This window comes from Muscardinus avellanarius (genome assembly GCF_963383645.1).
Source record: "Muscardinus avellanarius genome assembly, chromosome: 9".
Lineage (NCBI taxonomy): Eukaryota > Metazoa > Chordata > Mammalia > Rodentia > Gliridae > Muscardinus > Muscardinus avellanarius.
Window position 1 is genome coordinate 83025820 of NC_137795.1, and position 27001 is coordinate 83052820.

Sequence of the window (27001 nt, forward strand, 5' to 3'; positions counted from 1 at the left end):
AACTCTCTATGACATTAAACCACATATAAATCCCAATACAATAATACTGAGAGATTTCAACACCCCTCTCACACCATTAGACTAATCTTCTAAACAAAAGGCAGTAAAGATACCTCAGAACTAAAGAACACCATTAATCAGATCGACCTGTTGGACACATATAGAATATTTTACCCAATTACAGAGTACACATTTTTTTTCAGCTGCTCATGGGACCTTCTTCAAAATCAACAACATCCTGGGCCACAAAATGAGCAGTTGCAAATTCAAAAAATGTGTCATACTTCCCTGTGTCTTATCAGACCATAATGGAATGAAGTTAGAAATCAACTATAAAAAGACCCAAAGAAACCACATGAACATGTGGAGGCTGAACACCACACTTCTGAATGAAAAATGGGTCACAGAATATGTAAGAGGTGAAATCAAGAAATTTCTAGAAACAAACAAAAATGAAGATACAACATATCAAAACCTCTGGGACACTCTGAAGGCAGTATTAAGAGGAAAATTTATAGCACTGAGTGCCCACATAAGAAAAACAGAAAATCAAATAAATAACCTAATGATACATCTCAAATCCCTTGAAAATCAGGAACAATCTAACCCCAAAGCCAGTAGAAGATAGGGAATTATTAAAATCAGAGCAGAAATTAATGAAGCAGAGAATAAAAAAAATACAGAAAATCAATAAAACCAAAAGCTGGTTTCTTGAAAAATTAACAAGACAGACAAACCACTAGCCAACCTAACTAAAAAAAAATAGAGGGAATCAACCCAAATTATGAAGAGATGAAAAAGGAGATATTACTACTGACAGTGTAGAAATCCAGAGGATTATCAGAAACTACTTTGGAAAACTATACTCCAAAAAACGGGAAATCTGGAGGAAATTGACAACTTTCTAGATAAATACAACCTTCCTAAACTGAGTCAAGAAGATATAGAACACTTAAAACAACCAATAACAATAATATTGAAACAGCAATAAAGAGCCTACCATCAAAATAAAAAAAAAAAAGCCCAGGACCAGATGGTTTCCCCAAGTGATTTTCATCCATAAAACATTTATAAAAGAACTAATACCAATACTCCTCAATCTATTTCATAAAATAGAAAAAAACAGAACTCTCCCAAATACATCTATGAAGCCAACTTCACATTAATACCAAAACCAAATAAAGACAGTTCAAGGAAGGAGAATTACAGGCCTATATCTTTGATGAATTTAGATGCTAAACAAAATACTAGCAACAAGCATTCAAAAACACATAAAGAAAATCATACAACATGACCAGGTAGGGTTCATTCCAGGGATGCAAGGCTGGTTCAACATACAAAAGTCAATCATGTAATTCATCATATAAACAGAACCAAAGACAAAAATCACATGATCATTTCAATAGACACTGAAAAAGCATTTGATAAAATTCAACATCCATTTATGATAAAAGCACTGCAGAGAATAAAAGGAACATATCTCAACATAAAGGCAATCTATACTAAGCCCACAGCCAACTTAAATGGGGAAAAATTTCAAGAATTCCCTCTAAAAACTGGAACAAGACAAGGATGTCCATTATCACCTCTTCTCTTTAATATAATACTTGAGACTCTAGCCAGAGCATTAAGGCAAGAAAAGGCAATCAAAGGAGTACAAATAGGGAAAGAACTCAAACTTTCACTATTTGCAGATGACATGATACTTTATTTAGAAAACTCAACAATATCAACCAAAAAGCTTATAGAACTGATCAAATTCAGCAAAGTGTCTGGATACAAAATCAATCTTAAAAAATCAAAAGCATTTCTGTGCACCAATCATAAATCCAATGAAAAAGAAATTCAAAAACAATTCCACTCAGGATCAGCCACAAAAAAATAAAATACTTAGGAATAAACTCAACCAAGAAAGTAAAAGATATCTACAAAGAAAATTTTATAACATTGAAAAAAGAAATTGAATATCTTAGAAGATGGAATGATCTTCCATGTTCATGAATAGGCAGAATAAATATCATTAAAATGACCATCATTCCAAAAGTGATCTACAGATTCAATGCAGTGCGCATTAAACTACCAAGATCATTCCTCGCAGACAAAGAAAAATCAGTCCTTAAATTTATTTGGAATAACAAAAAGCCCAGAATATACAAAGTAGTTCTCAGCAAAAAGACATGCAGGAGGAATCACAATACCAGACTTTAAACTATACTACAAAGCCACTGTAATAAAAACAGCATTGTACTGGCACAAAAACAGATACATAGACCAATGGAGCAGAATAGAAGACCCAGAAACAAGTCCACACACTTTCAGCCAATTGATTTTTGACAAAGTGGCCAAAAATATACACTGGAAAAAGATAGCCTCTTCAACAAATGGTGTTGGCAAAACTGGATAATCATATGCAGAAAATTGGAAATGAATCCCACTTTCTCACAAGAGTCAATTCAAGATGGATCAATGACTTGAAAATTAGACCAGAGACCTTGAGGCTCCTTGAAGAGGACAGAGGCCCAACACTGCAACACGTAGGCACAAACTATAAGGTGAATCGATGCATGGGATTGCATGAAACCGAAGAGCTTCTGTTCAGCAAAGGAAACTGTCAAGAACCTCAATCGAGAGCCAACAGAATGGGAAAAGGGTTTTGCCACCTACCCTCTGATAGAAGACTAATATCTAGAATATACAGAGAACTCAAGAAACTCAACACTAACAAATTAAAAAAATACAAATCATCCAATCAAAAAATGGGCAAGCAAACTAAATAGACACTGCATGAAAGAATTCAAATGGCCAATAAATGCATGAAAAAATGCTCATGCTCAACATCATTGATGCAAATCAAAACTACCTTGAGATTTCACCTTACTCCAACTAGAATGGCAATCATTCAAAACACAACAAATGCTGGCGAGGATATGGAGAAGTGGGAACTCTAAAACATTGTTGGTGGGATTGCAAATTAGTGCAACCACTTTGGAAAACAGTATGGAGAATCCTCAAAAGAATGGGAACAAATTTACCATTTGATCCAGCAATACCACTTCTGGGTATCTGCCCAAAAGAAAGGAAACCAAACTACCAAACAAATGCATGTGTATCTATGTTCATAGCTGCACAATTCACCATAGCCAAACTGTGGAACCAGCTAAGATGTCCATCAACAGATGAATGGATTACAAAACTGTGGGATATGTACACAATGAAATTTTACTCAGCCATAAAAAAAATACAACTGCGGTATTTTCAGGGAAATGGATGGATCTTGAGGACATTATGCCAAGCAAGATTAGTCAGTTGTAAAAAGTAAGGAATCGAATGCTTTCCCTAATATGTGAAAGCTAGGATAAATGGGGTCATAGGAGGAACTCCTGGTGAAAAAGGAGATCCTATAGAGGAGCAAATAAGGCAATCTAACTGTGGGGATGGGGAGGAGAGAGGAGAGGGAAACTCTTTAAAGCTCATGATGTACTTATTCATATCGAAGTTAACCACTAAACCAAGCATGGGAGGGAGGGATGGGGAGGAAGTGAGATGGGGACTGGCTGGGTGATGTGTACATCTATGTCTACACAAGTTTTACCCCCATTATGATGTATAAATACAATGCACTGATAAAAATTAAATAAAAAGGCATAAAATAAAAATAAATAATAAATAATAAATTATACACATGCTGGATAGAAAAAAAAAAGGATAAAGCTTTGCCAATGCTGAGTTTGAAGAACCCAATGTTCAACATCTTTAGCAATCAGGGAAATGAAAATCAAAGCTACACTGAAATTCCATCTAATCCCAACTAAAATGACAATCATCAAGAAGTCAAACAATAGCTGGGCGTGGTGGCAAACCCTTGTAATCCTAGCATTCAGGAGGCTGAGACCAGAGGATCTCGGTTCGCAGACAGCCTCAGCTACTTAGTGAGACCCTAAAACATAGGCCTGGGTGTGTAGCTCGGAGGTTGACTGCCCCTGGATTCTATCTCCAGTACCACAATAAATAAATAAATAAATAAATAAATAAATAAATAAATAGTCAAACAACAGCAAGGCATGGTGGCACACAATTGTAATCCCAGCTTTGTGAAGCTGAGACAGCAGGATCATAGTTTGCAGACAGCCTCATCTACTTAGTGAGGTCCTTTGCAACTCTATGAGACCTTATTTCAAAATAAAATATAAAAATATAAAAAATAAGGCTGGGGTATAGTTGGGAGGTAGAATGCACTCGAGTTACATCCCCAGTACTGTAAATAAAAAAAGTTGTCAAACAATAAATGCTTCAAGGATTTGGGGAAATAGAGACTCTTCTACACTGTTGGTAGGATTGCAAATTAATGCAGCTGATATGAAGATGAGTGTGGAGATTCCTCAGATAATTAGGAATAGATCCACTATATGATCCAGCTACACTACTTGGGGTTATTTTCCCAAAGGGACCCAAATCAGCATATTATAGTAATATATGCATATGTTTATAGCAGCACAATTGGCAATAGCCAAATTATGGAACCAATATAGCTATCCAACCACTGATGAGTGAATTACAGTATTGCAATAAAGAACAAAATGATGTCATCTGCAGGAAAATGGGTGGACCTGGAGAAAATTAAAAATTAAGTGAAATTAGCCAGTCACAGAAAATGAAGGATCATGTCTTCTCTCAAATGCAGAAACTACGGAGTAACTGGGATATAACAGGGACTTTAGATGATGGGGCAGAAACCCCAGTGGAGAGAGGATGGTGGTCCAGGAGAGGGCCAGTGAAGGGGAACGTTAAGGAAGGAAACACTGCCATGGATATTACGTATATGTACGAGAAAACCAATGTCCAGCTCCATACCTTGTGTGCAGAAGGGGGATGAGGAGAGAGCCAGGGAGAAACCTCACCAACTGCTGTGTGCATGTACGTCACAATCACTACTTACTGTATCATGGTGTGAGACTTTAAGACGACAATGCACCAATATGAGTATAAAATAAACTTGCGTGTTATAAAAAAATAAAGAACCAAGAGGGTCTGAGTACCTGATGATTCTCCCACAAGAGGAGTCTAAACAGGTATAAGAATAAACTGCCTCTGAATCATGCCCCAGGCTCAAGTACAGAAAGACTGTGGTGCAGCACACAAGGAAGAATCTTAGATCTACCAATGTATTAATCCCAAACCAAGTGTTCTTTCCTCGAGTCTAGGGATTAGAAAATGCTACTCTGAAGTAAGGTGCATGTAGCTCTTCTCTTTTTATTTATCTGGCTTGGGTTCAATGTCTAGATCACTGCCTAAATTGAAGACTTGCAATAGCTCATCTGTAATATTCATGTTATATGAAAGGCAGAAGCAGAAAATAGAAAATGAAAAGTTAGATGGAGGTCTAGACCTGCCCTCAGGCATACATTTGCTAGGTGGGCATAAAAAACATACAATCTTAGTTTCTTCCAAAAAGTTATGAAGAAATTGGAGGAAGATGTTCAAAACTGGTGATTTTCTCAACTACTGTCAAAAAAATCTACAATACATGTGTTATCCAGTCTTCATTACAAAGTGAATGCCATTAAGAATGCAGGTGACTCTACAGAACACACTGACGGGTCAAGCCAGACATCCTAAATAAAAATAAAAATCTTAGACATGAAAATGCATTCTCCAGATTCTTGCAGAATACTTGATTTCAAATGCCACCTTTAGATTATAGAAAAATGTGGTTTGAACTAAAGAGTCTAAAATCAAAAGCAAAAATACGATGTGACTTACAAAGCTCAATGAAAATTTAAAACCTCACTTTTCATTACTGGTGACTGGATTTCTTCTCTGAATGTGTTGACCTTTTTTTATCCTCTCCTGCCACAGGCTGCCAATCTTGGTTTACTTAGCGATTATCAATTCACTATGAAAAAAAAATCAGTTTTTTTCCATGGCATTATTTCAAAGTTTAAAAAGAGATTTTGACAGGTCAAATATATGCTGGAATATGAAAAGTAAATCTTTCTATTTCGAAGTAAAATGAAAACAAGAAACTTTCATCAAAATATTTAAATGCTAATCTTACCCCAGTTCCTCGATCTAGCTCACAACCGTAAGAGTGGGTAATACACTGTATATATCAAGTCTAAAAAAGTAAGGCTGTTACATAAACAAAACATGCCTTAAAAATCAGCTTTTACAAGCCAACCATTAAACAACTGCATGTGATTTTAAAATGATCATTGGGTCAGGTATAATGTTAGGGAAAGTGGGTAGATCCAGCAGAAGAAACTATACCAATGGATTGCTGGTAGTGGGAAGCTGGAGCCCATATTCCCAACTTTCTTGGGAAGAAGTTGATTAAATGAGCTTCCTTGGTATTCTGGACTAAAAGAAAGAAATCGAGTAAAGATTAAACAAAAGATCTGTCTTGAAGGTATAATATCATGTCATAGTCCTTTTCTGCTTCTTTACATTCTGAAGATGCAAAAGCATTAGAGACAGGAGCAAGGAGAGGTGCACAGAAACACATTTTAACACTTGGGAACTTGTGCAACTGAGGGGAACTTTGGAGATGATATTTCCCTTTCTGCAAATGGAGAATGGGTCCAGAGAAATAGCATATATCATAACAACAAAGTAACTCTTGAGTGGAAACTGAGCCATAGAGCTGTCAGTTTAAGAGAGTGGTAGCTGGAATAAGGAGGGATGGAGAAAATATAGGATGAACCACCATGATCTATGAACCAAATGGCGTTCAGTCACCACACCGCCAGGAATATGAATGTCTTTCATTCTTCCTGGACCAAGAAATAAATATTTCAGTAAAGGAAACTTATAAAATGAGCGAAAAAGGCAAAAAATAAACTGAAGAAAATACATGAGGCCTAACACAGGATTAATAGCGTATCAACAACCCCATACATCAGTATTTAAAAGATAAATATCCAAATAGAAAAAAGATATGAGTAATTCATAAATAATGAAATATGAGCCAGGTGCCCTGGCGCACATCTGTAATTTCAGTACGTGGGAGGAGGCTAAGACAGGATGATCCAAGGTTTGAGGCCAGCCTCAGAAACTTAGCAAGACCTTGTCTCCAAATAAAAAAATAGAATAGGCCTGGCTTGTAGCTCAGAGGAGAATGACTTTAGGTTCAATCCTAGGCGCACACGCACGCACACACACACACACACACACACACACACACACACACACACACACACTCACACACTCTCTTTCTCTCTTGCTCACTCGCTCTAAGGATAAAATTAATATGAGACCAATATGGAAGTGTTAAACTTCACTAAGAGTAAAATAAAAGTGAGTGAGACAAATAAGTGGCATTTATTTTTTGATAACAGTAAATGTTCAGGGAAAAAGAAGCACTTTCATACATTTGTGATGATAGCATAAATTGTTACTGCTTTTCTTGAAGGCAATTTCTACTTTGCATAATGAGCTTTAAAAATAGCCATCACCCATTACTCAGTTATTCCATTTGTAGAAATTTCTCAAAGTCAATTTAAGGGTACAGATAATGTTTTAGAATTTTTAATTGTTAAAAAATGAAGAAAATATGTATTTAATAAAAAGGAAATTAATGTTTAGATACAGTAACCTAATAATATTTAAAACCATGTACATGGAGAATATTTTTTACTAAATAATGTTCATGATATATTTTAGAGAATTTAAAACAATTCCAGAATTTTACATACACAAAAACACAGTAGTTAAAATAAGTTTTCTTTAGGTGTTGGAATTATGTACAAGAATTTGTGTTCTTTTCTTTTTTGTAACTGATGAGACTATTTTTAGACAAGTTTCCATATTACAGAAACTTTTCATCTTTTTAATATTTCTTAGATTCTCTAACTAAAACTAATTTCTATTTAGACATGTTCTTTAAGTAATATCCAAACAGAAACTCCCCAGTTCTAGAATTTGACATTTTGTAAATAGGGTCAAAATTAGAAATCCATGTTTTTAGTTAAATTATTTGTAAATTTTGTATTAAAGAAAAAAAAACCCTAAAAAACACTTCTGTTTCTTTTTCTTTTTTTCTTTTTATGTGGAACATATTAAAAATGGCATACATTCAGACTGTGCTTAGTACCCTCTCCTCTTTTGCTTCCTAAAATCCACTTTTTAAAATTTACTGAAGGTCTTTTAAAATTTGTTTTCTTAAACAAGGAGAAAATCTGAGCAGCAAATGGCAGCAGTAGTGATGGTGTGACCCCAAACTGATTTTAATGCTACTTAAGGAACTTTGAGAAGATTAGAAACCTCTGTAACTCTCATCCATTCTTTGGAACTAGGACCAAAAAACAGATAATCAAGTAATATGAAAACTATACATTCTTTCTGAAATGTTATAAAAGAAGCCAACTGCTCCCCTCCAACACACACACACACACACACACACACACACACAAACACACACACAGAGAGCGAGCGAGCAAGAGAGAGAGAGAGTGCTCTAATATCTATTTTTTGTACAATTATACAACTTGAACGTTTCTATTATGCTGAAAAGAGTTGGTAAGCAACTATCTACTATCTTTTGGAAATATCCAAGAGAAAGGCCATTTGCTGTCCTACATACCCACTAAAAATGACACTGTCATTTGTTGTATTTGGACGAAGTCCACTTGAATTTTTTAAAACAGATGCAGCTATCTGATAAGAAAAACTTGAAAAATAACAAATTGCCGGGGTTTTTTTACCCATAATCAGTCAGATAAATTTTCCTAAATAGAAAACAAAACAATAAAATATCTGGCCAGAAAGAAAAAGTGAAAACTTGTAGAATCAGTGCCCACTCTGTCTTTCTGTGAGATGCCTTAAGAGACAAGGCTTCAATTTAAAAAAAAAAGAAAATGCAGCAGGATCAATAATTTGCAACCTTAAAACTGTAATGGTCTTGGTTGCCATGTTTGCTGCTTGCTGAGGCTCATATGAATGACTCTGAGTATGAAATTATTTTATTTAATATTTGGGTCAGATGAGGAGGAGGCCAGGCAATTCTCCTCCCATCCTGAAGCCAGCATTCTTTTGCATTAAGGGATTAAACAAAGCAAATCTCAAGGAAGTCACAAGTTTAGGGTTACAAGCTAAGTTTTAGAAAAAGGTGGTGATGAGCTAGGTTTAGGAAATCGCCGTCACAAGCTAAGTCTACGGAGGGGTAAGGTGAACATTTTCAGGGTAAATAGAAGATTATCAAAGTCTAGCTTTCAGTCCCATCCAGTCCCAGAAAGTTTGTCTGCTTGCAGACAATTTCCACTTTGGATGTACTGTTTATGTAGCTAAGCTGATTGGAAATGGTGAACTCATTGTGTGCACTAAGATGACTCCCAACATAAAACTATCTAGGGTATAACTGCTCATTTTTATTAAGTACTTATGGATCCTAAGTAACATGTATAATTTCCAGTTTCTTTTTCTTCTGTTTAGGTCTTTCTCTACCATCTTTCTGTCTAGTTACGTGGTTTACAATTTTGGGATCAGCTGAGTGTGGTGTTGCAAGCTTATAATCCAAGAAATTGGGAGGCTGAGACAGGAGGATCACAGTTTTGTGGCCAGCCTTAGTAACTTAGCAAGTCCTCCACAATTAGTGAGACCCTGTTTAAAACAGAAAAAAATAGGGCTGGGAGTATAGATTAGAGGTAGCATGTCTCTGGTTCAATCCCCAATACCACCAGAAAAAAAAAAAATGGGACCGTTTTTTTTTTTTTCTAACTGTTGTGAACTTCTTGATGAAAAGTCTGATGAAATTAATTTTATTTTCATTACTTTATAGTTCTTAAGGCATCTTGGTAAAAGGCTCTAATAGAAATTATCTACTCATACAAAAATCATTACCTCTATAATAGATGTTTTTATATAACTTGTTGGAGTAATATTCACAGAAAATACCTATTAAAATCGATATACAGGCACCCAAAGATAAACACACACTCATACCTAGGAGAATGCCATAGAGAAATTCTGAAATATTTAATTCCAGCATATTAGTTCAAAGAAATTATTTACTTAAAAAAACCATAAAGAAATGTTTTTGATCAAGTAATAGAAAAATGGATAACTATATGTTGGGTCTCATACTAAGATCCTGTGTATTAAAGAGGCAAAATAGGCCAAATATTTGAAGGCATCACCAATGGAAAAGACAGGTAACTCTTTAGTGTTGTTATTGTTTTGAGTCCTAAGGTCTTGCCTAGTCTAGGTAGCCACTCTACCCCAGAACTACATTCCTAGCCCCCAAAACAGAAATATAACTCTTAATTGTCTATAGAATATATAGACCTACAATCAAAATGAAAAAAGCTTTTCATAAAATAAATCAGAAAACATCAGCCAGGCGTGGTGGCGCATGCTTGTAATCCCAGCATTTGGGAGGCTGACACAGGAGGATCTGGGTTCTCAAACACCCTCAGCTACTTAGCGAGGCCCTTTGCAACTCAGTGACACCCTGTTTCAAAATAAAGAATAAAAAAATAGGGCTGAGGGTGTAGCTCGGAGGTAGGATGCCCCTGGGTTCCATCCCCAGTACTGCAAAAAAATAAATAAATAAATAAAAAATAAAAAAAAAGAAAAAGAAATATCATCTACAAAACAGAGAGGAAATCTTCCACTTCAATTTCCATCTTAGTTTTAGTTTTACTTTGGAGACCACATACTGAAGAAGCCAATTAGTCTCCAGACAAACATTTCCAGTTCTTTCAAGTACCTACATACAATATGTTGCATACCTTATAACCTTGTACTAGCTCATGTGTCTACATGTATAGCACCCACAAGAAAGCATAATCTGCAGGTATAATACAGTGGACATGCTCTATCCTTCATTAGAGTTACAGTATTTTTAGTAGCTTAAGTGTGCCTTCTACTAAACTGTGTTCAGATCATATTATGGTTACTTAAAAATAAACTTATTCTGAAATAATTTTAGATTCACAAAAAATTTGCCACGGTACTACAGAGAGCTTCCTCATTTCCATCACCCAATTTCAGCTTCTAATGTTATCATCTTACAATGTCATGGTGCACTTACTGAAACCCAAAATGAGCTCACCATTTTATTTTTAAAAGGTACACCATTTTATACAAATTGCTTTCCTCAGATTTCCTTTATTTTGAATGTAGATTTGGGCTTTTATTTTTATCCTATGATGCAAGTATAGAATCTTACATTTCATCTTTTAAGATTCAAGACAAGATTCCATCATGTACGATTCAGGCTTTGACTCTTATAATAGGAAATGTAAAGTCTTGCACTTAAGTATACTGAGTCACGGGCCACTTAGACGGCATTATCTACCAGGTTTATATCATATGCATACTTGGTAAACAATCATTCCACACTTCTATCTTGAGGCCAAGGCTTGCGGTAATAGAAACTTCACTGAAGGTGCATTAAATAGATAGCCTCTTATGCACACCATTCATGAACTTCAAATCTAATCGAACATCTGTAGATCCAGTTGATTAATTAATTCTTTAATCTGTTGTGGAACTGGAGATGCAACTCAGGGAAATTCTGAGTTCTATTTGAATCCTTTATTTTGAACCAGGTTCTTACTAAGTTGTTAAGGCTGTCCACTAACTTGCAACCCTCCTGTCTCAATCTCCAAAGTACTAAGCTTGTAAGTGTGAACCACCATATCTAGATTACTTTTTTACATGAAAAATTTAGACTATTTTGTGCATACATTTTCCATTTTTTAACTAGTCTAAAATATGTTTTATATGTTATGTTTCTTCAGCTGAAGGGTTTATTGTGTCTATATAATGGAAGGAACCCATTCCCCAAAGGACAGTGAAAAGCTTAGGAAAAAAAGGGAACTCATTAAACATCTATTGGAAACTCATTGAAGCAATTAATGACCATGTGTTAAAACTGGTTCTCATAAGGAAATCCACAGAGAATTCTCAATGAGTCACCAGATACCCCCCCCCATAAATAGCAAAATACTATTGGTAGTATTAATCTTCCAAGAAGAAAAAATACAATTTATCCTCTAGAAATTAGTTACTGGCTTTGATCATTATAAAGCTTAGGGAACAAAATGGCACAGGATAGCAATTTTATTGAAATCCTGATTAAAAGGATAATTTAACATGCAGACCTAAAGATATATTCTGTTATATCAATCAATGCCAGAAAAATTTTTCTAAATAGTCTCCTTCTCAAAGGATGTGAATAACTTCCAATTCTGTTTATCTCTCAAAACCAGGCTGTGGAATTAAAAGTTTTTTTAATTGCAAACTCAGACTTCCTGTGAGATCAGTGAGTTTCTTCAAATGGCAAAGCCATTTTAAGAAAACCTCTTTAAAAGACTCAAACTACCAAAGACATAGCTCTTACACTTACCTCATAGTAACTTCGAACGGCATTGCAAAATGCTTCATCAGCTACAATTTGGGTTTCCCCATTGAGGAAGGCTTGGAATCGTTCTTTTAGTAACTGCAATTGTTGTTTGTTAAGCTACAAGACAAAAAAAAATGGAGTTAAGCTGATAAATGAACCAAAGAATGCATAACATATAATGATCATTAAACATTACATTTACTGTAGTCATATTAAATTTGGCACCTATAGTTAGCTTTATGTTGTAAAGAAAAATGAAAGCTAAAATATCCTGCTTTAAAATGTGTCCAAGTTACTTCCCCAGAATCTTAACCTGGAACTGGAGTCCCAATTTCTATCCCAGACAGAATTTCTGAAAATACTATCCCAGTCTCTTCCCAGAGGCAGGTAAAATTTAAAATTTGAGTGAGAAATTAACTAATATATAAATTTACCAGCCATCCTGAATAAAGAAAGCAGAGAGGGCAAGAACCCTTGGAAATATGTGGATGTCATTTTGGGCAAAAGGAAATAAGAAGGAAAGCTCTAAAGTATAGAAGAGACCCTAAATGGAAATCTTCTAAAAAGAATGAATATTGGGTGGCAAAAATTTGATTTCATGAACACATCAGTTCCTGAGTTGAAAGGAATGGAGAAAAGTCAAGGAGACAAATCCAAAGGGGAGAGAGGAAACCGTTGTACATCTTCAAGATCATTGAGGGAAGATCTTGCAACCAGGGAGGGAAGTGCAGATTTCCAACCAGACATCCTCACCTTGGGTCTAGGTCTTGCAAATCTTACTGAGGATGAGTTATGTATAAACATGGGCTATGACTTACGAATCCTGATCTCTAGGGCAATTATAAGTAGGGTCAGCTATTAAATCTATAAAGTCCAGTACAAAATAAAAGATAGAGACTTCTTATTAAAAAGAATTACTAGGAACTTAAAGACTGTGGCAACAGAGCATTAAAGCAAGTGCAGGACCTGTCTAAGCACTGGTCTCTGTGAGGCTGTTTGACAAGCACATGCCCCACAGGCTCTTTCTGACAATGGGGCATGTGCTTCACTAGAAGCATACCAGATCACGCTGAAGCATTGTTTTGATGCTTACAGAGAAAACAACATAGGTTTGGAATAACACATCTTAAAATACATAAACAGCAAAGGAGTGATCCTTCCATTTCATTCTATCTTGATCAGACTTTATGAAAGAACTCAGTCTAGTTCTGGGATCTACAGAGATGTGAAACATTTGGAAACATGCTGAGGGTAAAGTGATTAAAGGATTGGAACAACTAAAGAAAATGGTTATGTTTTGGCTTCAAAAAGAAGGCTGATGTGAAATTTAAATTTGTTCAAAAGGCTTATTAAAATGCCATGCAAATATAAGTAAAAGAAGTTCTTCCAAAAATGGGTTTATTTCAGTATCTAACAAATAAGACAGTGCATAAAGAAACTGTTGCTGGCAGTAACAGTGTCCTATTTTACCCAGGCTTATGAAAACCCTTTGCTCTGAGCAGTAAAGAAAGAAGACCATTCCCATTTCTTTACTAAGGTTATCTCCTTCACTTGAGGGGACTCTAAACCAGGCTGAAATGCAGGAACATCACCATTATGCTGCAATCTCATCTCTATAATATGAAGAAATGAAAGGCAGAGGCCTTTTGTATGTGTGTGTACTGGCAAGGCAAATTAAGTCCATGACTTTAGCACTCCAAACATAGTTCACAAAAGAGATCAGAGAGAACTGGGACAGCAATTGCTGAGAGTGAAGCAGCTGAAAGCACTTCATTTCCAAGCCCGGGAATCAGTAAGAAGGGCTTCACCTTGCAAATCAAGTGTCTGGGTAAAATAATGGAAAGGGGACTGTGAAAATGACAGTGAACTGGAGGGGACTGTAATGATCACTCCTTCTCAATTTTGTCATTTGAAAAATATTACTCAAAACTGGAACATGTGCATATTTTCATTTATTTTTGTTGTATTGAAGGCATTTTATTCTTTAAAAATTCCTTTGTTAGCTGGATATAGTGACACACACTTGTAATCTCAGCATTTGAGAGGCTGAGACTGGAGGATCATGGTTCCCAGACAGCCTCAGCTGCTTAGTGAGGTCCTTTGCAACTCAGTGAAACCCTGTTTCAAAATAAGGAATATAAATAGGGCTTGAGGTGTCGTTTTGGAGGAAGAATGCACCAGAGTCCCATCCCTACTACCATAAAAAATTTTCTGTTATCTTGGCAATTTCTAGTTTACCATATTTAAGTTCAGTTGTTACAACAGTTATTTTTGGTAGTTATGATAATATGAATTAGAGTTTATCAAATCATCTTCTTGGAAACCCCAACAAAACTGGCATAGTTCACAAAACATACCAGATGCACATGGTTAAATATCAGGCTTTAGCTTTTATATATAATAGGTGCCAGTTACATTTAAGACATAAAATGGCACCAAATATTATAGTAATATACAAAAGGCAATAAATGGATAGCTTTTAGTATAAGAAAGGAAATTAAACTTAAAATGTAGCACTGAGAAAAGCAGTTTTCTAAAATCTATTCATATTATCAAAACAGACTATATTATATACCAATAGATTGACCAGTGTAGGAGACCCAAGAGATAGACCTAAAAACAATCAGAAATGTACTATAAAATGCCCACACAGCATCTTAAAAATCAAATAAGATGTTATGGTTTTGAAGATGTTATAGGTTGGGAAACTGTCCCCAGGGACCTTTGTTAGACCCCTGGGAATAATTCCCCCCCAAAACACAAAAAAGCCACAAAAAGATAAAAAGGGTGATTTCTTGTCCTGAACTAAGGATAAATATGCAATAGCCTGGACTCTTGCTGAAGATTTCAAGTTTATTAAAAAGAAATAAAGACGACCATTACAGCCTCAAGGGTAACATGAAGGGGTGCTTTGAATAAAATCACCAAAGTACAAAGCATGGAACAGACTTTATACATGTCCTTCATCTTGTTTCACGTAATTCTGATGTAGTAAAAAGTCCCTGTACTTCTCCTGCTGAATGAAGTTTATGCCTATTTTTCTTCTTTCTCTAAGGTCAACCCTCTCCTCCCACTCAAACTAGATAATCCAATTATTATGTAGATCTGTCTTTAAAAGAGGAAGTCCTAGATCCCCTCTCCTATCTACTTAACTTGCTAATTACTTTTAGCTAAGTCAATTTAAGTTTCAATAGCTGTTTGCTTCCTGACCATCTTTCCCCAGGTCTGCCATTTTTGCACAATTATTTTTGAAAAATACCTATTAATAATCAGAGCTTTCTCAAACCTTCCTAGGCCATTCCCAATACTGGTACATGATATATTCATAGAATTATGTGAGAATAGCTGGTTGCTTTCCAAAAAAAGAAATTAAACCACCATAATTCATCATGTGAAGGATTAAATTATTTTAAAATAGAATAAAGTAAATAGGAAAAATCATGGGAGAATTCCTTAATATTAAGTGTAATAAAGACCTATCTATGACTCAAAATCTACAAGTCCACTTAAAAAAAGAAAGGTGCAAGTGGGGATTTCTCATAAGTGAACTATGAATGTTCTTGATGAACTATTTAAAAAACTGAATCTACCAATGTATAAATCATGAAAATCAAGTAGAATTTATGATAGTTATAAAAAGCTGATTCAACATTCAAAATTAATGTAATCCATTACATCAACAAGCTAAAAAAGAAAAAAATCACATGATTGTATCAATTAGAAAAGGCATTTGACAAAATCTAGCATTCATTCATGATAAAAAAAAAAACACCTCTCAGTGAACAAGGAATAGATAATAACTTCTTCATCTTGATAAGGAACACGTACAAAAGACTAGAGCTAACATCATGCCTAATGGTGAGAAATAAGTAGCTTTTCTACTAAGATCAGAAATAGGATGTTGATCGACCCTCTGCTTTTCTTTCTCTTTTTTAAAAGAAATATGACAGTTTAAGTCAAGAAAAGAAGACAAAACAGCGCTCCCTTCCCTCATGGGAGCAGGAGTCTCCAAAAGGGTAACCACCTCCCAGACTGTAAGAGGGAGATGGGTTTTTATACATTACTAAGATTCATCATCTACTCTTTTATGATTACTTAGAATTGGGTTTGGAGAAACCAATGTCTTTTGACTGATTTCAATCCTTGATTTGAATTGTTATCTTGTGGGTTGGTGGGCCTTGATCTCCTGGAGCCCACTAGTCTCTCACCTCCCCCACGTCGAAAAAGGTGATACAGATGGCCCTTTTTACTCTCTCCTGTTTCAAGGTCCTCTGCTCAGCCTTATATACTCTGATAAAGTGATAGATCATAATTGCTATTAGGGAAACTCTGCTTTTCAATAAAATGGAAGTTCTAGTTAATGCAGTAAGAAAAGTAAGTAAAAGATATACAGGTTGGGAAGGAAGAAACAAAACTGCCATTCTTCAGAGATGACATGAATATCTAATGCAAAGCCTAAAAATATCAACACAAACGGGACCTGGAACTGATAATTAGTTAAAGCAATGTTATAGTATATAAAGTTAATAAGTAAAAGTCAAATGCTTTCCTTTACAATAGTAATGAACTAGTGAGATTTGATATTAACCACAAAATATTTTCATTAACACTTCTCAAAATGAAATACTTTAGTGTAAATCTAACAAAACACACACAGGCTCTATATTAGGAAAACTACAAAACTAATTAAAGAAATCAAAATGGAGATAAAATTTATGTTACCCAAAACTAAAAAATAAAAGAACTCTAAAAAGTTAATGTAAGAAAATAAACAGTCTTCAACAGAAATGATAGATAACAAACAAGCATATAAAAACATGATCTATATCATATGCAATTATGAAAATGCAAGTTAAAAATAATAATTAAATACAACAGCAGACCTATTAGAATGGACAAAATCCAGAACATTGACATTTAATCCTGGTAGGCATATGGGACAAATTCATCGCTACCAGAAAGGCAAGATGGTAAAGCTACTTAATAGTATACCAAACAATTCAAAAATTTTACTCCTTGGGATTAACTCAGAGGAGTTAAATACAGGTCCACACAAATGCCTGTATATGGATGCCTACAGCAGCTTTATGATGCCCTTCAGTAAGTGAATGGGTAAACAGAACATGGTATATTTAGACAATGCAATAGTATTCAATACTAAAAAGAAATGAGTTAACAAGCCATCAAAAGACATGGAAGAGAGTTAAATGCTTATTTCTAAATAGAAAAAGTCAACCTGAAAAGTGTGTATATTGTGTGATTTCAGCAATACGGCATTCTGGAAATCGCAGAATTATGGTGAGGGTAAAAAGCTCAGCGGCTGTCTAAGGTGAAAAAGGAAGGGCAGGATAAACTGGTAGATCTCAAAGGACCCTTAAGGCAGTCAAACTATCACTATAATGATGGATACACATCACTATAGATTTTTCTAAACCCATAGAATGTGCAAAACCAAAAGTAAATCCTAATGTAAACTATCAGCCCTGGGTGATGTATCAACATAGATTCACCTACTTTAACAAATGTGCCACTCAGGTGGGGAATGTTGATAACAGAGAAAGCTAGGCTTATGTGAGAATAAGAAATGGACGGGAAATTTCTCTATTCCACTTAAGGTCAGTGTTGTTATAAATCCCAAAATGCTCTAAAACTTAAAAATTCCCAAATCATAGATTAAGTTGCATAAATTTTACATGGCAAAAATACTGTAGGCAAAACAAAACATACTTGCAATTTATATGCCAAAGAATCACAAAGAACTTTTAGAAATTTATAAGGGCCTGATCAATAAACCAATAAAGAAATAATCAAAAGACATGTTCAGAGAAATTACTCTTAAACTAAGAAAACATGCCTAATTCAATTCCTAACAAGAAAATGTGCAAGCCAAACCATCTGAGAGGCTGTTTCTAATGTTTGGAAGCACACAAATTGGCACAACCAAGTAGTGGGCATTTGGCAATAAATTCACATATATTTGCAATTATCAGTTCCACGTTGGGAATGAAAATATAGATATACCAGCACACATTCAAAATGACATGTAGAAAATTATTCACTTCACATTCAATAATAACAAAAATTGGAAACAACCCAAGTATGTATACATTAAACAATAATTGTGCTATTTTAAATAATGGTATACTCTTAATTGCATAATATAAAAGATCTCTATATATTAAAGTTAATATAAAAGTATGTATCTCTAATATTAAGGATAATATAAAAGTTCTATGTACTGACATAAAAAATTTCAAAATACATTAAGAAAGGAAGTAATTTAGAGAATATGTGAAATAAGATACCATTTACATATAAAATGGAAAAATTGAGAACACAAATGTGAATTTGCTTCCATGTGAAGAAAGAAACTATAGAAGAAATTTAGAGGTGTCAGCTGGTATACACAAGAGCAAGTTGTATTATATTAATGATGAGGTTTGCTTTAGGGTGGGGGGAAGGACCTGGAGTGATGGGTGCAGGAATAGGGTAAAAATATGATCAAGTAGAATAAGAATTTGAATGTAGTAAGGTAACGAATGGTAGAGATTAGAGATATATAGGAGGACTCTAGTAGCCAGTGTAAAGAATTTAGGTATTGTGATATGAAATGAATATAAGACAAAGAAAGGAAAGAAAAAGGTTGTAGAGAAGATAGATAGGAAAGAGGGAGGATGCTTATAAAAGAGATGGAAAAACAAACCTCAAAATGGCCATTCTTCCAAAAGTGATCTACAGATTCAAAGCAATACCCATTAAATTACCAAGGTCATTCCTCAAACATAGAAAAATCAGTCCTTAAGTTCATTTGTAACAACAACAACAATAACAACAACAACAACAACAACAACAACAACAAAGCCAAAGTAGTTCTCACCAACAAGAACCATGCAGGAAGTATCATCATACCTAAATTCAAACTATACTAAAAAGCCATAGCAATAAAAACAGCATGGTACTAGCATAAAACAGATACAGAGACCAATGGAGCAGAAAAGAATACTCAAATCTGCACACCTATAGCCAATTGATTTTTTACAAAGAGGCCAAAAAATACACTGGAAAAAAAGATAGCCTCTTCAACAAATGGTGTTGGCAAAACTAGTTAACCATATGCAAAACTGGTTAACCATGTGCGGAAAAAAAAATAAATAAACCCCACTTTCTCACCCTGCCTAAAAGTCAATTCAAGATGAATCACAGACTTGGAAATCAGACCAGAGACTTTGTAGTTATTTGAAGAGGGCAGTGGTTCAATATTTTAACACACAGGCATAGGTAAGAACTTTCTGAACAAAACCCCAAATGCACAGGAAATGAAAAGAATCAATGCATGGGATTGCATTAAACTGAAGAGTTTCTGTGATGCAAAGGAAACTATCAACACCCTCACTCAACAGAGAGCCAACAGAATGAGAGAAAAAAATTGCCAACTATTTCTTTGACTAATATCTAGAATAGAGAGAGAACTCAAACTCACCACTAAGAAAACAAATAACCCAATTAAAAAATGGGTACATGCCGGGCGTGGTGGCACACGCTTGTAATCCCTGTGCTTGGGAGGCGGAGAGAGGAGGATGTCACAGGTTCGAAGCCAGCCTTGCTGGCTTAGGAGACCCTGTTTCCAAATAAAATGCATAAAAATAGGTCTGGGAGTGTAGCCCGGAGGTAGAAGGGTCTCCAGGAACCCCAGTACCACCAAAAAAATAAAAGGGGGGGGCACGTGAATGAAACACTTTACAAAAGAATACAAATGCCTAATAAATGTATAAAAATGTTCAACATCATTAGCAATAAGAGAGATGCAAACCAAAACTACCCTGAGATTTCACCTAACTCCAATCAGAATGGCAATCATTCAAAACACAACAAATGCTGGTGAGGGTGTGGAGAAGTGGGAACTCTAATATATTTTTGGTGGGATTGTGAATCAGTGCAACCGCTTTGGAAAACAGTATGGAGGATCGTCAGAAGAATGGAAATTCTTCTGAACCTCCCATATGATCCAGCAATACTGTTTTTGGGCATCTACTAAAAAAAATGGAAACCAAACTATCAGACTAATACATGCATATGTATGTTTATAGCCACACAATTCACAATGGGCATGGTGGCACACACTTGTAATCCCAGCATTCAGGAGGCTGAGACAGAAGGATTATGTTTCGCAAACAGACTTAGCTACTTAGTGAGGCATTTGCAATTCAGTGAGACCCTATTTCAAAATAAAGAATAAAAAACAGAGCTGGGGGTATAATGCTCAGAGGTAGAATGTCCCTGGGTTCCATCCCCAGTACTGCACAAGGAAAAAAAAAAAAGATGTACTGGTAGTATGATCATAATTTTCCTAGGATAGTGTGGCCAATGCTGAAATAACTGGGAGGACCACTTCCCACACTGGAAGCACGCTATGTCTATTAATTCAACCTAAAAACCAATTAGCTCTTTTTGGCAGTCACATCAACTGACTCACACATCATGCTTATAATCAACAAAAACTTCTAAAACATTCTTACATATTCTTCATTAAGTCATGATTCTTCATCTTTCTAAATTTATTTGGTCCACTGCTGCAGCTGATTAAGACTTTTTAAAATTTTGATTCCACCACCCTACATTCACAGAGTTGCTAGCTTTGTTATACCCACTAATATAATAAAGTCTTAGCCATATTCTTCATCCAAGTCATTATAAAAATATTTATCAGATCAAGATTAAGGAAAACCCAAGTCCTGTCATCACACAGACTTCTTCACTTTGACAGATGAACATTCTTTGTATCAGTTGATTTATTATTATTCAACCTAGGTTTTTTTCTCCTATTTTGTTTTTAGATTAACCATATTTAACAAGGAATGAATACGTTTTTATATATGCTTTTATTGGTGCATGGTAGTCTCACATCATAGTGTAGTTCAGGATGATAGTGACATACATGCACACAGCCCTTGGTGAGTTTTCCCGAGGTCTCTACCTACTCCATCCCCTTTCCCATACATGATATTGAAAAGTATATAAGCTGGTCATGGTGGCGCATGCTTTTAATCTCTGCATTCGGACAGGAGGATCGAGGTTCGCAGACAACCTCAGCTACTTAGTGAGGCCCTCCGCAACTCAGTGAGACTGTGTCTCAAACTAAAACATAGAGCTGGGGGTCTTGCTCGGAGGTAGAATGTCCCTAGGCTCCATCTCCAGTACCACAAAAAAGTATATAAATATTAAAAACTGACCAGTAGACATTAATAGCAATTTTTTTTAAAAATTGTTACATAAAACTATAGAAATGTAACTAGAACATAAATACCTTTGCGAATACCTAAATACAACTAAGAGAAGAGCATCAAAAACATTATTTCAAATATTAACAACTAAATTTTATAAATTCCAGCCAGCAGTGATAACTTATCCATAATTTTATATATATATACATACATTTTTTCTCATTCAGATTGGATTCTAGCTTTTTCATTTTAAATAATGTATCAAGTGAAAGCACATGCTGGGATTTTTTTTTTTTTTTACTACAGCAGGAGATCAGCCAATATGCTATTTGGAAACCTAGCAACAAGGGCTGCATGGAACTTGCCCTGACCTGCAGTCCCCATCACCAGGCTTAACACTCACAGGAGTGGGCAGAGGCAGTCATGGATGCCACAGCCAAGTGGTGCACACACTGTGTCTTTAGGTTACCTGCTGAGTGTACATTTCCTCATATATCTCAGAGAGGTACAAAGAGGTATTTTCTCAAGGAGGTACAGGCGTTGATTCAAATGCACAATGACAGAGCTTAGAAACTGCTAATTTTATACAGTAAAGATTACCAGAAAAAGACTAAATGACAGGTATTATATTTTTTCATCCTTAACAATACTGTCAAAAACATCTTCATCAAGCCGGGAGTGGTAGCGCACATTTGTAATCCCAGTATCTGGGAGGCTGAGACAGGAGGGTCATAGGTTCAGCATCAGCTACTTAGTGAAGCCCTCTATGACTTAGTGAGACCATGTTTCAGTGGCACACACTTGTAATCCCAGCATTGGAGAGTCTGAAACAGGATGACAATCTGGGTTAGCAGACAACCTCAGCTACTATCTACTTAGTGAGGCTCTTTGCAACTCAGTGAAACCTTGTTTCAAAAGAAAGAATAAAAATTAGGCTTTTGGTGGGGGGGGTGGTCTTGGAGGTAGAATGCCCCAGTACTTCAGTTAAAAAAAAGAAGAAAGGATTAAAAAAAAAATAGGGCTGAGGATATAGCTCGGAGATAGAATGCCCCTGGGTTCAATCCCCAGAACTGGAAAAAAAAAATCTACATCAAACTACTAAGGCAAAAGCATCAGTGCCTTTCAGGTTTCTAAAATAATAGAGCTCCACAGGCAGGAAAGCACAGCAGTAATGATGGTAATGGAGAACTCAAGCTGCATCTCCCAGAGTCCTGTGGGAGCCACTGGTGTTTATCACATTCTTTCCAAAAGGCCTTTCCTGTCATCTTCCTTATGCACAGAGAGAGGCTGAGCATCCCTAACCTGAAAATCTCAAGTCCAAAATCTCTTAGATTAAGAATTTCAGGCTTCCGTTTTTCCAGATTGGGAATATTCAGCCTACAAAATCTATAAAAAAAACACCTAAAATCTGGGGAAAATCATCTGAGATCTGAAGCATTTCTGGTTGCAAGCTTTTGAGATAAAGGATATTCTACCTGCTTTTGAGATACTGAATATGCCCACTTGAAACTACAGATACCAGATTCCTTTGACCATGGAGTCAAGTGGCTAACTTAAGGCCAAGAAAATGTAAGGAAATATGTGCATGGCTTCCAGAAAGCCACAAGTGGTTGCTGAGCTGAATACCTTTTGCCTCTTTCTCCATCCTCTTCCTGCTGCCTGGAAATTGATAAGCCAGCTGGATCTGTCATCTTGGCCACAAAGATGCCGCAACAGCAAGACTAAAGGAGCCCAAGACCATATCATGTGCAACAACATTGCCAGCCTAGAACACCTACCTCCAAATTCCCTTTATGGAAGAAATAACCTCCATGTATACAGACTACTTTTACTTGGATTAATTGGTAGTATACAGTAAATGGCTGCCAGCTGTGGTGGCACACCTCTGTTATCACACCTCTTTTAGTATTTGGGAGACAAGGCAGGAAGATGTAAGGTTTGAGGCCAGCCTTAGCAACTTAGCAAGACTATTTCAAAAATAAGAGGGGGGGGGACTTGGGTCTGGCTTGGAGGTAGAATGTCCCTGGGTTCCATCTGCAGGACCAAAAATAATATATATAAATACAGTAAATGTTAACATGGTACAAAATCCTACTGATAAGAAGCTCAATGAGATACCTAATCAAAAGGGAAATGCCTTAGTTCTCTGCCAGGCTAGTAATTGCTGATAAAGTTTATCTTAATTTATTCTAAAATAAAATGTTTTCCATATGGATTTTATGTTAAAAAAAAAACCTCCTTATTTAATGAACTTACTCTGATGAGCAGGGAACACCTGAGTCTAAGTATCTGCAATAGACTGAAAATAACATCGTTTTGGTAGACTGAATTCTATTATCCCACAATATTGAGAGAAAGAAAAAATCCCCAAATGTGCAATCTTGCTTTCACATATTTTATAATAAAATGTATACCTGTGTATGAAGTATTCAGACCAGAAGAGCACAATCCCACTGCAATCGGGACAAATGGAACCATGCTAGGCTCTCTCAGCTGCTAAGCAAAAGGTTTCCACCTACTTCTCATTGTTCTACAGGTGAATTCAAATCTCTGCAAAACAACCTGGCATTGTGGCTCTATTTTTATGGGCAAGGCACTAGAGAATTCTGAGATTATAAATGTTAAATCCAAGAATTCCAAGAGCTTCTCTGCCATGTTGAAGAAACTTTCTTTATTCTCCCAATTGAACCAGATCTGACCGACAGAAAATGCACATATTTAAAATACCTGTGATGGTTTGTTGCAGATATATACACTGTAAACACTAGGTTTAAGCTAATTAACTTACCTCAGATATGGGGTGTGCATATATGTATGCAGTTAGAACACTTGAGATATACACGACAAGACTCAAATATTAAAACAGTATTACTAAATCTACCACGCAGCACAGGAGATTTCTCAGAACTTTTTCATTCTGTACAACTTGAAACTTTGTCCCCTTGAACAACAACAGATGTCATTAATCTTCTTAAAACTCCTATATTGTTAGAGATGGTAAAACTGAGCTTAAAGAAATCAAACATCTTGCCTAACCTTGTACCTAGTAAAAATGACAGGGGCAGAAGCTGGACCAGTGTTCTAATCAACACATATTCTTTCCAGCTACCATATTTATTCAGTTTCTCTCTGAGCCACAGACTTTCTTCAGCAAGATGTGTGTTTTCATTTCTGCTGTGTTATGTGGAGCTCCATGTATTTATTCATCATTTTAATATCCTCTATGAAATCTGCTTTAGGTAAGAATTTGGTCTTAGCTTACAGCTTTAACCTCTACTAATACAATGCCTAGCACTGTTCATTCTCTCTCTCTCTCTCTCTCTCTCTCTCTCTCTCTCTCTCTCTGTGTGTGTGTGTGTGTGTGTGTGTGTGTGTGTTTTAATAAATGAACTAAGGAACAGATATCCGTTGGTTATTATGAAACTATTCTCTAAGTAGGATGACCATATCCTCTATTGTTGTATTTGTTCTACCACAAAAAAGTCAATATATCTTGCAACTACCAAAACTATAGATAACTTCAGCCACAGTGGATCAGAAAACAGCCTATTAAAGATAGCCTATTTCATTAATTGGTACGGTTATAGATCAGCAGTGGGTTCTGGAGCAATTAAAGTGTCTCTGTGGTTAGTTCACTTCTGTTTGTACCCAGGATCTTCCACAATTGAAGTCTGAACCTTACATCCCATAACCTCAGTGCCTCCAGTCCTTCATCTTTACAATGAGGATAGTAATAACAGATACCTAAAAGGCTTATTAAATATGCTAGAATAATGTAAGTAACACATGAAATGTTCTACAACTGTTACCATTTTAGAAATACGTGGTCATTTTACTTCAGCAATTGCAAAAGCCACACACAAAAACAGATCTTAGGATGGACGCTGAAGAACAATATGTGTATCCACAGTTGGGCTGTGAAACACAACAGTCACTAGCTGCATATGGCTTATCAGCTGAAATGTGGCTAGTCCAAGGTGATATATGTTCTATGTTTAAAATACATTTTGGAAGCCAGGCGTGGTGGTGCATACTTGTAAACCCTGCACTTGGGAGGCTGAGACAGGAAGATCGCTCAAGTTCGAAGCCAGCCTCAGCTAGCTTAGGAGACCCTGTTTCCAAATAAAATATAAAAAAATAGGTCTGGAAGTGTAGCCCAGAGGTAGAAGGTCCCTGGGTTCCATCCCCAGTACCACCAAAATAAATAAATAAATAAATAAATAAATAAATAAATACACACATACATACATACATTTTGGATTTCAAATATTAAGTATAACAAAAAGAATATAAAACATACCCATCGCATGTTTATTTTGTTTACACGTTGAGAACAGTCTGGATATATGGGTAAAATAAATGATCAAAATAATTTTCATTTGTTATGTCTTAATATGGCTATTAGACATGTTTAAATTACATGTGCGGCTCACATGAGACTTAGACTGGTCAGCACTGGTGTGGAGGAATGTGTGTGATATTTGTGTGTCCCTGGAACACACAGAAGAGCAGGCAGGCCACGCTGTACTTTGCACACCAGGGAAGCCCTCACTCACAGCAGCAGACTCCACCATATATAAGCAGGAGGCAAAGTTCAAGCGGATGACAGATTTAAGAGAAACTGAACACAATGGCCAAAATGCGATGTCTCCACACAGAGGCAAGCCTCCGCATGCCTGGGTTCTGCATCCACAGTCAACTGATGTGGACAGAATATATATAAAAAAAAAGTACTGTAGACAGACTTTTTTTATTATTCCTTACACAAATAGTACTATTATCCCATAACATTTATATTGTACTATGTACTAGTAGTCATCTAGGAAGCACTTCAAAGGGGGACTGCACAGGTTATATATAAACACTAGTGTTTTCCCATAAGAGATGAGCACTCATCGATTTTGGTATCCACGTCAGTTACTAGAGCCAATCCCCAGGTACACAGAACAACTGTATTTGTGAAATATTTTTCTTGACAGAGATTGAAGTAGCTGTTATTACATACTCTCTCCCCCTAAATACTGCTTAGATATGGAGCCAGGGCAAGCTCCCAAAGTGGGTGATACTGCACTCTTGGGGGCCCTGGAACAAAATACAGACACGTAAAGAAGGCAAATTTATCACTACATCTTTATTTGCTTAAAGAAGTTATGTTTCCATGAGAGTAATTACTAAGTTTTTTTTTTTTTTTTTTTTTCTGAAAGGGAAATGGTAAGACAAGCTAGGAAACCTCTGACAGATCACAGAACTAAGACTCTGCCCTGGGTCCCCGTCATCCAATTTACATAATTTTTCTATCACTGCACACCCTCTACCCTACCCACTGTTCTCATTTGACCCCTTGTCTTCATCCAGCTGCATCTTTTAACTGATAATCAAGTTAAGTGCTGGGGAGTTATTCAAGGGGACTCTCTGGTGTCCCTGATAAGTAGGTAAT

The 27001-nt window shown here is 35.9% G+C and overlaps 1 protein-coding gene across 15 annotated transcripts in view; it reads right to left on the reverse strand.

The window, feature by feature from the left end:
- CADPS2 (calcium dependent secretion activator 2) overlaps positions 1-27001 on the reverse strand; it is a gene marked incomplete at both ends in the record, with an annotated part of 558610 nt that overhangs the window by 398443 nt on the left and 133166 nt on the right. For all 15 annotated transcript variants that reach the window (XM_080700894.1, XM_080700893.1, XM_080700890.1 and 12 more), the window contains one exon: positions 12347-12460. In XM_080700894.1, the coding sequence (XP_080557020.1) occupies positions 12347-12460 (114 nt within the window). The remainder of the gene's footprint in view (positions 1-12346; positions 12461-27001) is intronic.